The 13,461-nt window shown below is 51.9% G+C and overlaps 4 protein-coding genes across 4 annotated transcripts; all 4 read right to left on the minus strand.

The window, feature by feature from the left end:
* Window positions 1-2,865: 2,865 nt before the first annotated feature.
* Window positions 2,866-5,050, minus strand: BU24DRAFT_52985 (tubulin nucleotide-binding domain-like protein). Its single transcript, XM_033534362.1, has 4 exons — window positions 4,589-5,050; window positions 4,091-4,538; window positions 3,462-4,042; window positions 2,866-3,243 (listed from the first exon to the last, which is right to left on the minus strand). Exons 1-4 carry the CDS (start codon window positions 4,651-4,653, stop codon window positions 2,982-2,984), a joined length of 1,356 nt encoding a protein of 451 aa, XP_033379438.1. The 5' UTR covers window positions 4,654-5,050; the 3' UTR covers window positions 2,866-2,981.
* A 397-nt stretch (window positions 5,051-5,447) lies between these two features.
* Window positions 5,448-7,177, minus strand: BU24DRAFT_436389 (uncharacterized protein; the record flags this gene model as incomplete). Its single annotated transcript, XM_033530153.1, has 2 exons — window positions 5,448-6,455; window positions 7,097-7,177. The coding sequence occupies 2 exons, from the start codon at window positions 7,175-7,177 to the stop codon at window positions 5,448-5,450; spliced, it is 1,089 nt and encodes a 362-aa protein (XP_033379439.1).
* A 1,052-nt stretch (window positions 7,178-8,229) lies between these two features.
* On the minus strand, window positions 8,230-11,343 carry BU24DRAFT_377942 (uncharacterized protein; the record flags this gene model as incomplete). The annotated part of the gene is made up of 2 exons (XM_033524656.1): window positions 8,230-9,146; window positions 9,243-11,343. 2 exons carry the CDS (start codon window positions 11,341-11,343, stop codon window positions 8,479-8,481), a joined length of 2,769 nt encoding a protein of 922 aa, XP_033379440.1. The 3' UTR covers window positions 8,230-8,478.
* A 956-nt stretch (window positions 11,344-12,299) lies between these two features.
* Window positions 12,300-13,433, minus strand: BU24DRAFT_53101 (uncharacterized protein). The gene has a single exon (XM_033534363.1). It carries the CDS (start codon window positions 13,315-13,317, stop codon window positions 12,721-12,723), a length of 597 nt encoding a protein of 198 aa, XP_033379441.1. The 5' UTR covers window positions 13,318-13,433; the 3' UTR covers window positions 12,300-12,720.
* Between the last annotated feature and the right edge of the window lie 28 nt (window positions 13,434-13,461).

Below are 13,461 nucleotides of genomic sequence, written 5' to 3' on the forward strand. Positions count from 1 at the left end.
GGTGGAGGATGAGGGTACTCCGACTTGCTGGGAGGAGGTTGAGGATATTTCGAGCTTGGAGGAGGGTGAGGATACTCCGACTTGCTGGGAGGAGGTTGAGGATACTTGGAGTTGGGAGGAGGTTCAGGGTACTTGGAGCTGGGTGGAGGATGAGGATACTCCGACTTGCTGGGAGGAGGTCCAGGGTACTTGGAGCTTGGAGCAGGAGGCTGAGGGTATCCAGGAGTGGGAGTTGATGCTGGGTACTCAGGAGGAGTATTGACATATCCTCCCGCCGAAGCGGTGCCCAAAAGGGCGAGAAGCGAGAGTGCGTACTTCATTCTGTCTCAGTCCAGTCGAAACGAATTGACGTGAAAGCAAACAGTGCCGTGAAGACGTGGGAGCGAGTGTTGCAAACGAATGCAGCAACAGTGACCGTAGCGAGAGAGTCACTGAGTCTTTAAACTTGAGAACGCTGGCCAACTTCCTGATGTGATGCACAGTTGAGAAGCCTGAGTCCTACGGATGGCTGGGGCATCCTCCTATTAAACATATCGAGCGGTGGGGAAACAGGCGGGTACCTTCCAACCATCATCTCGATACTCGGGGCCTAACCTTGGGTCAGGCATGATGGTCGAAAGTCGTTACATCTGCCAAGGTGAGCTTGGGTGCCATGATTGTGGATGGAGACAGGGACTTGTTGCTTTCGGGGGAGGTTGGAGCGGCCGCATGGAGAAGGTTCTCGTATGGATGAGCCGAAGATTGTGATAATCGATAGTTGAGGGCTTGGGATATGGTAGCATAGCATCCCAGTAACTGGGCAACGCTAAAGAGGCAATACTTGGAGCGAGCCACTTGGATGATGCCATGCGTGCGGCTTGCATGAGGTTACTGGGATGTTGGCCGTTGTGTTGCCCGCCCCCTCCTCCTTTTCAGCCTTCTTTTTGTTGTTTTTGTTCAAGTCAATAGGGTTTACATGATGTTTCTGCATAGTATCTTACTCGTAAGAATAAGACTTCATTTATCAACAAGGCAATTCCACCATGCCTGCTGAGCTCGCATTCGATCCAAAATCGTGAAACTTCGAGAGCCATGGTAGGGACACGGCGTGGAAGGGCACTACTCAGTAGTCAACGGTTGCTTTGCCCAGAGAGCCGGCCATGTCTATCTGCCAGTAAGAGGACCGCTTTGTAAAGAAATCCGTTATCGGGCGTAGAGCCTTAGGTAGAAGTTAGTTCTGATGGTTGGAGGGAAACAGACAAGACTTCAGTTACCCCGGCTACTGGTCCGACGTCGACTGGTGCCAGCAAAAACGGTGGAGCCAAATATAGGCACCGTCGATCACTGAGTGGCACTCAGCGAGGCTGATCATTGCTTCGCGCAATCCACATTGTCTATGATGATGTTACAACAGAGGCGGCAAGCGGATTCCAATGACGACTAGCCTATCCCAGTTCGCTTAACGAGTCAGAAGCTCGGTTTGCAATACGAGCAATGTCCCCATGTTGTGCCCTTAAGCCTTGCGAAATTTTGGGTACCTTTCTTAATGACTGGTCGGAGGACGGGAAACTTGGTTGGTTTCCGCATGGGTGCGGCCCCGCAGAAGCAACTGTTTACTGGTAGGAGCGGAACGAATCTCAGCGCTCCCAAGGAATAGCTTCGATTGATCGAGGATGAAAGAAATGTTGCTGGGGCATACTGTATGTAGCAGTGCAGTCGCGAGGCTCGTCAAGGCGGACCCAGTGTTCGCTTACAACCTTTGCCTAGCCTGTTTATCATGATATCACTATGTGTTAGGTCCTCCAAGTCAGCACTACTGTGTTCTTACTGCCTCGTGCCAGTGTTTCTCGAGCAACCGGCACTGTGAATGATCCAGATCACACTTGAACCATGTGGTAGCTGTTTGTTCCTGCAGCCGCTGCGTAACGATGCGCTGGTGTAATACTATAACTATGATTCATGTGCTCGACGGAGGACGACCGGTTCGCAAGAGAGAGCTGGCTATGAATTACACTTGCGTTTAGTACAAAAGCTTCCGAATCCCCACGCGTGCTCTAGCGACTGTAGCGAGCTAAGTTCTTGGGACCTCAATTCTCACATCACTCCGGAGTAGTCCACGACTTGATTCGCGGGCCCCTGGGATGGGTACATAAAGTAACAAACAGCGTCAGCAGCGAGGGAATCCGACTTGCGCCTGTTTAATACACCATTGTCATCGCGCCTTGGCCTGGCCTTACCGCGGGACCATTATGTTGAGTTGAAGGCGTCCTGGGCTGCTGAGCTGATCTTTGCAATGGCGTTTCTCCCCGCATCGGTTGCCGCCTCCCAAGCAAAGTCGTTGGCTAACGGCCCATGCGGCACGACACGGAACAGGCATTCCGGCGTCCAGTCAAGGTGGTTAACAGAGGGAGGGCGACGGGCCATGCGAACCTAAATTTGGCCGGCGGAATCAACAAAACTTCAGCGCGACGACTAAGTAGATTGTTAATGACAAGGTGTAGTGTGTTATGAACAAAAAGCAAAGCTATGGTGAGTGACCAGTCGACTCGGGTCCAGTAGAGAAAGCAGCGTCGCGCCTCAATTTACTCGCGTGACTACGGAGTATGCTGATGATATGTACAAATAGAAGAGTACGAGAATTCTCATTATTCTCCTCGAATGAGGAAACCGGTTTCGTCGCACATGGACCACGATGGATGCAAGATGCTTGGATGTGGAGAAAAGTATTGACATTTCCTTTTCGGTATAGATGCCGTCGGTCTTATCGATAGTCCCTCTTGTTGCATGCAAGCCGCCATGGATACGCCTGTTACTAACCACTCAAGCCCGAGAGGGGCCTGATCCATTATTCCATGCCCTGCTACGAGGGTACGTTCAACAGAGACTGTTGTTGGTCTGTCATTCGCAGACAAACAGGCACACAGTCGAAAGGCCGCCACTGCATTTATTGATGCCGAACAACGATGCTGGGGGGAGTCATGCATCCCCCCTGGAAGCTCTGCTCAATCATCGTCGCCTTCGCTGCCACTGTCCCATCCCTCATCGTATTGCTCTGCGATGATTTGTAGTCTGTTGCATAGATCCTCGCGCTCTTGGATCCCATGCATTCGTCTCATAAGCTGTTCCACGGTTCTCACCTGCTCTGCGACAGCTGTGCTGGTTGTGAGGCCAGCATGCACCGCAAGCTTTTGTGTATGGCCCTTTCCGACATTGAAAATTGCCGGGTAGCTGTCAAGGACTGGGAAGAGCAGCGGGGCGTTGTAACTAGCAAAACACATGGCATTAGCAAGTTGGTCGCGGAAAGAAACAGTGATCTGCTTTTTCGTGTGGAGATGAAGGTGGGTCTTTCGTATTGTCGTTCCACGATTATGATGCAACAATGTAAGCTAGCACCGACGGTAATGTTGCCCATGTCTAGACAAACATGGCAGCACGAAGAATCTCGGCAATGTTTCGCGATCAAGCAAGAAGTGACGACATACCTTTGTACTGCTGGTCCGTCGTTGAACCTATCGCGAGGATCCCGTGAGGGCTCGACTCCAGGAACAGTCCACTCTCCTCGGGCACTCTCCACTCGCCCGAATGTATGTTCCTGCTTGCGTGATTTGACGGTAGCCGCACGGTAGCTCAACGTGAACATATCCATATCGAATGAGGTTAGCTGGTCATCTTCACCATCATCCTCGCTGTATCGCCTCGGCTCCATGCTTCCCGTCTTTTCCGCCTCCAGGGAAAGTGTTGAAACTTTCTCTGATAACACGTCTGGGTCTGCAATGCTGAATCCTAATTTTGCGATTCGTCGTTGTCCGGTGCTGTTGATTGTGTCTTCCAGGTCCTGAAGAGTCCCTCGGCCGTCATGGGAAGCTCTCAATCGAGAAGATATTGTCATGCTTTCTAAGGCGATGGCTTGCATAGCGCCCACGTGCCACGAAGAATTCGCTTGATATTCGATGTAGGACGGTGACTTTGATGGAGCATTTGCCATTGGAACGTAGACCGACGCTTGTTCCGCGAACACGCTCAAAGATCGTGCTGAGTTCGAGAGCTGCTGCATCCTTTTCTCCTATGTCGCATTAGTATCCGATCAATGTTGAAATCTGTGTCAACTTGCTCTTGGGTATGCTGTGTTTGCACCTTGATCCCCAAGACCCCAGACCCAAATGCTCTTCTTGCCATACTCGTCTCGTAACCTTTCGAGCCAGCCTGAGGTCCACCCTCCCCATGCCCCGTCGATTCCAGTCATGATCTGTATACCTTGCAACCCGTCACATTCTTCAATGAACGGTCTCAGATCTGCATCAACTAGGTCTATCTCCCGCTCCAGTTTCTCAAATAGATCGAATCCCACATCGTAGCTTTCGAAGGGCAACAGTTTGTCGTTGACGTCAAAGTCAGAAAGCTGTTGCAATGACTTTGGATGGTAGAAGACTCGAGTATAATCTGACCAGTATTTCACGGTTTCGGGTGTCAGAGTTGGTGCAGGAAGGTCGGCAGATAGATTCGTTTGATAAGTGCTCTCGGGGATTGGTTCCGAACGATGTATCACAGGCTTAGAGCGCCTGGCAATGATAAGTGAGGCGCAAAATGTGTAATCGTATAGTTAACATACCATACTGCAGACGCTCCAGATAGTCCGTCGTCTTCAGGCTCATACAAAGCATTAATCTTCCTCATGCTTCCGAAGCCTCCTTTGAGGTCATATATGAGCGTTCTTGGCGTGAATGTGTCTGATCCATCTGGGGCAACTCCTGGCCTGAAGAGGATATCATGATTGATCGGTGACTCCGGCTCGGGTGGATATGTAAAGTATGACTCCTTGGAACTTGTTAGGGGGTGGTTCAAATAATCAACGATATCATCTCAGGAACTCTGCTGAATTCGCGAGGCAAAAACTTAATGATGGAAGGAAGCAAGAACTTGAAAATTAGCCCACAACCGAGGCAAAGGCCAAAACAATGCCAAATTGATTATCTTGTAGTTCATACTGTTATCAATTCCTTTAAAAAATAACATTGGAAGCAAATATCCGACATTGCGACTCGTACCTGTGTATTCCAAAAATGTGTGCCAAGATAATTACTCTGCTGCCCGAATTGGAGCGTTACTATTTCGCGCATGGTGGGATGGCTGAACCGAGAGAAGACCAAGTCTGAACGAAAGGAAAAGACAGAGTTCAATAGTAAGACACAACCACAAGATATCAGACTCTTTCAATGGTCGAAAGAGGAAGGCGATGATTGGGTGGAGGGGTTGAGATATCGATGAGGTCAATTCAGCAGTGTTGGCGCACGGGACTACGCGTAACTTTTGCCCCGCTTTGGTTCAAAGGTTGTGACCGCAAGTTTTCGACGCGAATTTGGCAATAATCGACCATCTAAGAGTTTTTTTTTCCAGATGCCATTGATCAATTTGTTACAGAGTGCTAATTATACAGTGATCTAGCTTTCTTCATGTGAATGGTAACCTAATCAGCCCATTAGCTGCAATTGATCAGTGGGAGGCCATCGTGTCTGCGCAAAACTTAGACACCTCTTGATACTTTGTAAGTACTTCCTAGTAATTTCATCGCTCATAATATGCGCCGCATTCTTGTCACTCTCGTGTAGCTTCTCGCGTGCTGAACGCTCGTGGATGCCAACCATGGTAACTCCGATGGGCCAAGCCGCATTACCAATACTGAGTTTGAGATATCCGTCGTTTGCATCGACATACCGTCTCTCCTGTGCTGCTAGCACAATCTGAACGACTGGCTCGAGAATTCCATCCTCCACGTCAAACGTCTCCAACTTCTTGAACAGCGGTCGCATGTTCTCGCGTGCTTGAACCATGGCGCCGTATGCCTGTTTTCCTTGATAACTGGTTTTGATATCTTCGGAACGGCGCGCCATTGTGTTGTCCCATTCCTTCAGGACCATCGTAAAATAGCTAGCCAATTGGCGGAAAAGGAATTCTCGTCCTTCCTTGTCGTCTGGAATCTTGCGCGAAACCTTCATGTCTTTCTCGGGCACAAGCTGCAACGTTGTTGGAATAGGCCCGTCGGTCATTATAGCCGCGAGTTTATCGGCACCGATCCGTTTCTTGTAGCGTTTGAGTTTCAATTTATGTGTTTCGCCGAATAGCTGGACGGGCTCGCTGAGTGCTCGTAGTTTGTCGACAAGCTCCTGCTCATCCATATCTTCGTCCTCTGGCACAGGGGTGCCGTCGTCTTCGCCTTCTCGTTTCTTAGGCGGAAGATCTGGGAGACCTAACCGCTTGCGCCGGCGACGCTCTTCCTCTTCCTCCTCCTCTTCTCGTCGCCGTTTGCTCTCTTCGGCCATGCGCCTGCGCTTTTCTCTGCGATCAGCCTCTCGAGCGGCCTCTTCATCCTCCGCTTTCCGCTTCCTGTCTAGCCGCTCCTGTCGTTTCCGTTCCTCGGCCTCCTGCTCGGCTTCATATTCGGCTTGCCGTCGTGCTTCGACTTCCGAGCGTTTGAGGTACTTTTTGTCGTCAGCTCCTGGAGGTGCAGTGGCTTTCGCCTTATTAATTTGCGCTGACATTAACTTTGCAAAGTCCATGCTGGCGGTTTGTGTTAGGTGTTTTGCGGTGTATTATACTTGTCGTTGTCATTCACTGGTTGCGCATGGAGTCTTGACCGCGATGGCGGATGAATATAACTCCGTGCCGAGGCCCGCCTGAGCTCCATTGAGCTCCAAAGGTAGCTTTGTTTAAACGTCTTCTTCAATTTGTTAATGCAGCAGTCTCTCTAATCATCACGCTCAAACCACTGTACTGAATCCGATCGGAACATCCACGCGCACCGCCTAGCCGAAGTTTTCAATTGAGGATCCATAATGTCTGATCCCACGAAGGTCGATCGTCAAACAACGACGCCGTTCTTGTTGCGACTTTTCTATAAGAATGGCACATTCCACCGGTAGGTTCCCCAAAATCAACATCTCCCAAACATCCTACAACAACTTTCTCTTTCACGCTCTTCTGTCAAATCAACGCATACCCAGCCATCCCATCACGAGCAAGCAAACAATCCGACGTACTGACCCCGATCCTCCCTCACCAGCCTCGAAGACTTCACCTCCCCACGCCTACCACCACACCTCCAAATCTACACCTGGCCCACCTGCTCCCTCTCCGAACTCTCCCACCTCCTCCTCACCGCACTCCCCACGCTCCTCCCCGCCGAGTACGCCGGCACGCGCATCGCCTTCCGCCTCGTGTACGCCGACCTGCAGGGTCCGTCGCGCCCGGGCTCAACACCACGCTACATATCGCGAGACCTCGGGAGTGTCGTAGTGGGCGCGGTGCCGCACGACGACCCGTCTCTCGATGATCAAGATACGCCAATGACGGGCGAAGCGGACGCCGCGACCGTGAAAGAGGCGCTGAAGCAGTTGAGAGGGGAGTTGGAGAAGACGCTCGGCGACGCGAAGTTCGTTATTGGCGATTACGTCTCCGTGGCCATTCTGCCGCCGGGCCCTGATGGTTCGGTCGCCGCGCCGCCGCCGCCGCCGCCGACTGGGCCTAGGGATAGGGGTCCTCCGCCTAGGGATGGGTATGGTGGACGCGGTGGGAGGGAGAATGGGTTTGGAGGTGGTAGGGGGGACTATGCATTTGGGGGACGGGGCGGAAGAGGAGGCGGGAGATTCGACGACAGGAGGGCTGGCGGAGTGCCGTCTGGGGAGTGGAGACGCGGAGAGGCGCCGCCGGAGAGAGAGCGTGATCGTGAGGGCTTTTGGCCGCGCGGCGGCGGCGGTGGTGGTGGGGGAGGTCGAGGACGGGGACGCGGCAGGTGGTAGAGCGGGGATTTGGTACTGAAAACAAGGTCCCATCCAACAGCCAGCAAGACTCGCCAACGAACGCTAATTCGCTTCGATGATGCGGTCCTAACCACCCGCTCGTGGGTACACAATCCGCAAAAGAAGCCGTGAGAGATGGAAGATGCCGTTATGCAGCCATCATTGTTATGATGGCCGGACATCGCACATCGCATGGCAACGAACTCGCCTTTCAACCCAGAAAATATAACGGGCAATTGGCCAGATCGTCTTGTCCGCACCGGAACACGAACTCCAGATTCGTATTCCCGCAACATCAATCGACAGGAGAGGAAGGAAACAGGAAAAGTCCAAATTTGGATTGTATACCCCTTCCCTAGGTAGTCACAAGTACATAGGTAGTCACGCTTCGTTCACTCGGCACAGTAGCTGAAAGCACCGAAGACGCACGTACGCACCAATACAAACAAGTTAAATTGCAACAAAGATCCAACAAGTATGCATTTCACTATCTGCCGCCGCGTGTGCTACGAGAATCTAGCAGATGGATGTATGGTATTTCTAACGACAAAGATGAAAATCCCCCTATGACGAAAAGGAAAACGTCGAAGCGTGAACGCTCAATCAATCATTCAAACAAAACAAAACATCATCCCTACAGCTCCATGCGAATGAAAGCTCTAACCTAACGAAAATTACACAACGGTCCTAGATTTCGCGCCGGGATTCACGTATCGGTGGGAGGTTGCGTAGGACACTCGTCCAATGCGTCCATGCCCAAGCCAAAGGCCGCTTTGTTCGCCTTTGCGCCGCATGTCCCATCGTCGGGTACAGTCTCGCGTTTTTGTCCTAGACCGACTCCCTTTTGTCTCGCGCCGACGACGGCACTGAGACACCTTCCCACGGCCTCGAGGTCGCCGAGGAGCGTGATGTGGCCGCGGTCCGAACTCACGACGCCGCCCCTGACGACGGAGTATCCCTTCGGGACTTGGGAGGCGCGGGCGAGGACGACGCCATCGCCGCTTGCGAAGGCGAGGTCGTCGTATGCGTCGGTCCGCTTGGCGCCTTCGATGCCGTCGACCTTTGCGCCATAGACGGTTGGTATCGACTTGCCGTACATCAGAGCGATCGGTGGGTAGCGGTTCGCTTCTGTGTGCTCCGGTCGGTGGGCAAGTTCGAGCTTGAACTGCTTTACCTCAGCTAGGGTTCGGGTCAGGTACTCCACGGCCTTGTCGTAGGGAATGGTGACGGCAGTTGCGGCGCTCGTCGGACTTGTGGGCGTATCCAGGCTGTTGGAAGTGGAGGGGAGGGCAGTCGTGATATGAGGAGTCACGCCAGACACTTGCGCAGTGCCTTCGGCAGCGATGTTGGTGGCGTTTGTAAATGCATCTTGGGCTGCGCTAAGCGTTGATTGCGCTGGATTTGATGCGGTCGGTGAGGAAATAGATGGCGCAGAAGAGTCTTCTTGCGAGAGGACGTTGAGGTCAACACCTTCTTTTAGGGCGATTGATCTCCGCTTGGTTGGTAGGGCAGATGACATGGCGTTGAACAGTCCGCTAACACTTGTCAGTGGTTGCAGATTATGGCCTTGTTGGAGAGCTGGTAGAGCTGGTGCAATGCATGGCGAAAGGCGGAGCTCCTTCCATGTGTTGATGTCAAAGAAATCGACTATGTAGTCTTCCTTCGTCTTCTTATCAATGAACCCCTTGCCATCCAGTGGTAGTAAAGCATACGAGGTTCGTATAGTGAAATTCACTTGTGCTGTCAGGACGCGCGATGAAAGCAGCACCGCATCGCCACAGCGAAGTGGGCCCAGGATGTTGATACAATCTTGGGGTACTCCTGCATATATCACGCCCGCAAAGAGATCTGGGCGTTGGTTGACTGCATGTCTCGTGATAAGTCCTCCAAGTGAATGCGCAATGACGGTGGCACCACGCTTTTCGGGAGGAACACCAGGTTGGTTGCACGGTAGCGATTCCAGATACTTGATCATGCGACGACTGAGTAAATGTGGGGAAAGTCTCCAGTCATAGCCATAGTTATGAACCCTGAGACTTCCATTTTGTGCGTTTTCTGAAGCTTGAAGTCTCTTGAAAAGTCGCCGGGCAATATCCACAGGGCCAATGTGCGTGAGCATTCCTGCAGGAATAATGCGTTCTTCCTCAGTTTCCTCGTCCTCCGGGTTAAGACCGACCTCTAGGTCGACCTTTCGAAGGTTCAACCCGACCTTTATGGGTACCCACAATTGACGATTAGGTGCTTGGGCTGAGCGGAGTATCGAACCTCGGTAGCCACCCAGAATGACCAAGTCACCTGTCAATTCCTGTGTCGCCTTGGTGAAAAGTGGATGCGTGGCTGCTGGGCCTGAGGCTGTCCCCGGAAGATTCGTTGATGAGTCTTTCGCCCGGTTCGAGCTACCAGAAAAGAAACTTGCCCTACTAGCATTGCTAAAACTAGCACGACTATCGTTGGGTTCTCGCGGAAGACTTTTGACTCTGGAGACATCTTCCTTGGAACCAAGGCCGAAGTTTGGTAGCGTAGGCAGGCTGGGAAGCTTAAAAGTAGAATCTTGCCAACTGTCTTTGATTGCCCTGAGACGACTATTGGCGTGGTTTGTTACATTCTCGAATCGCGAATCGTCACCGAGAGACGAGACAAGCGAGAGGCTTCGATATACTGCGAGGGAGCCTTCAGAATTAGATCTGCGAAGCTGAGGTGCGGGTCGGCCAACTGGTGGCACTGTTTCATGAGAGCGGCCGGTACTTAATGGTGGTTTGGATCCGGTTTGGTGATGCGGTAGTGGAGCTGTGGCGGGGTGCATTAATCGATGTTTTGGATCCACCTCTTTTGATGACGAGGTTCCATCGCGCTGGGGAATGCTCCCATATGGGTTCTTTAGAGGTAGAGAAGCAACCCGCTTGCGCTGCAAAACTGCAGGGGAGTGACTACGGCTGCCTTCTTTAGACGAACCAGAGAAACTCGAAAGAGAGAAGTTGAAGAAGTAGGGCGATTTAGACATGGATGGTAAGTTGAACGTGAGGTACTTCTTCAGCGTTTCGCTTGTAGATCCACCAGACATCGCCCGTCTCCGCGAGCCTCCACTGAAACTGTCTCTCAGTATTCCTCTATGATCAGGCTCCTCCGCTATTTGCACCCTTGGCCTGGTTCGTTCTGGGGAGGGTATTTGTATGGGCGAATCGTGCTTTGTGAGAACGGGTTCCTCTAACGAAGCATTCTCTGCCGTGCCCTTGACGTGTACCGCATTGGCTTGGGGCGTAACGTCCTGTTCATTAACGGCCTCCTGAGATTGCGACCAGCTGCCAAAGAATGCGCCGCCATCGATTTCGTCCAGAGCGGCCGCCTTTTCTGCAGCGGGTGTTTTTGGAGAGATCAGATACCTCTGCTGTTCTCCGATACTGACCCCAATAGCCGATTGGACGGAATCCAACTGAAACTCCTTCTCGTCCGGTGTCTCGTCACCTTCAGAGGATGTGAGGTCGGTATCGGTAAGGGACGTGAACTGGATCTCTGCGAGGGCAGTCTGGCGGCCTGTTCGAGGGGTCGCGGATTGGGTCGTCGAATCCGCCATGGCCGGTGAAGAGTAGTGCGGACGGGGGCTGCGAATGGGTTGTGACTGGATGGGATCAGAGCAACATCAGGCCCAGGGGTACTGATGGTATTGTGTGAGGAGCAAGAGAGAGGAAAAGAGGTGTAGCAATTAGGTAGACAAGAAGTGTATCGTGTGCCGCGGTGGCAGAGTAGGATTTAGTTCAATGAGCTTGTCTTGCTTCCCGGAGCTGCCGTCGGCGGGGGTGTTTGGGGCAGTCGGGCCTTACAGCACCCATCTTTCGGCAGGAATTGAGCAGCGTCATTATTGGAGAGCAAGACACGGTGGCCGGGACGATTGCGAGACTAAGGCCGAGTTGCGATTGACAGAGAGAGAGGCAACTGTCCAATGCTGCTTAGTAGTCGTCGCCTGGACTGTGACTGTCTCTGTGCTTGCTGTTGAATGTCGTCAATCACATGCAGATAGTCTGCTTACCTCATCCCCCCTTCGTCCAGGGTTACCCTCTGGGGATACATCGATTGTGATTGGTGGAGTTGAGGACGAAAGGCAAGACTAAACCGTATTGGACAGAGCTAAGCCTCTTACGGTACGGCAGATCAGCTACTAACCGAGTGCTAAGATCTCTTAATTCAGTCTCCGTCTGTTGTCAGCTCTCTTCATCAGTCTCAGTCAGCCAGCAGTGGCACTCTTCTAAACAGTACAGTCCAAAACCCTGAAGCGATCCCTCGTTTAATAATAATCCTCACCAGAAAACACTTTGATTGAATTGCCATCATGATGGAATTCTCTGTCTTTTCTTTTCGACTGTGGCCATTTTACGAGGAGTATGATCTCATCCTGAGGACCCCACTAACCCAACCTAAAATTAGGTAGGTAGACAGACATAACTACCTACCTACACAGACCGGATGACACAGATGCCATAAATCATCCAGTGCAAAACCCAAAACATTTCGTCATAGAGTGCACAGTACTCGTAGGTCTGGAAAGACATGCTCTGTTTTCGACTGCATGACTCGACACCGCTGAATTTACCGCACCTGCAGTACCCGGAATTGGTGACCTCGCTCACCGCCTGGACGTCCTCTCATACAAGTCTCTCCATCTCTCTATCTCTTGCACCTGTGCCATTAATCGTTAAGCTTCTGCTTTGCGAGAGAAGATAGAAAGGCTCTCCAGTCACGCAACCTCATCATGGGTAGTACGCTGCAAGATTTATGCACTGTGAAAGGATTTGTACCGATTGTCGCCCATATCACGAGTCCAGCTGGTCAGCGTTCTGATTCCACCGCATGAAACGAACAAACAAAAAAGAACACGAGAGGCAAAAATGAAAACAAGATATGCCTCATATCTGCGGGGTCGTCAATGATAGAGTGATAAGTTGATAAGATATGTTCAATGATCTTGTTCTTGTGTGGAGCAATCGAAACCCAGTCTGGGCCTTGAACGCGCGACATCATTCGATCTCAGGGCATTTCCCCCGCCATTTGCACTACCAAAGTAGGTATGCATGTATGTAAAATGTACATGCCAGGCACACACACCCATCCACCACCCACCACCTACTACAGTTACTACTTTATACATTTGTTGGTCTCCAATTATATTCTTCCCTACAAACATCGACAGTTGCAGTCGCAGGAATTCCGGGATCCCAATGTGGCAACGCGTCTCGTGTGAGTCCGGGTGGAATCGGGACCTCCCATTCACGCTGGCGACGACCATTTTTCCACGACTCCCACCCCCAACCACTAACCACTGACTACTAGACGACACTCTGCGACACCTCCTGCAATCCCAATCCCGGAACAGCTCGCCATGTGCAGGCAATTCCGTCAACGTCGACCGGCGACAACCGATGCCACCCTCCCTTTGTCGTCTGCAGTAAATTGCTCTCGTGCATGTTCCTGTGTCCTGAGAGCCAAGCATCTGCCGATCCTCCCCACCTCCATCGATCAGACTAGATTCCCTCCGGCCGACTCGCCTGATCATGATGTGAGTAGTGCCACCTGGAACTCCAGTCCATGTACGCGTCTATTATGGAGATTTTGATGCGGGAGACCAAGCGACCGGCCGGTGCCTGCTCTTACTGTTTTCCGGCATCCGGTTGCATTAGGCCATGATTTGTAGTCATGG

Source organism: Aaosphaeria arxii (genome assembly GCF_010015735.1).
Source record: "Aaosphaeria arxii CBS 175.79 unplaced genomic scaffold BU24scaffold_10, whole genome shotgun sequence".
In the NCBI taxonomy this organism is placed as follows: Eukaryota; Fungi; Ascomycota; class Dothideomycetes; order Pleosporales; genus Aaosphaeria; species Aaosphaeria arxii.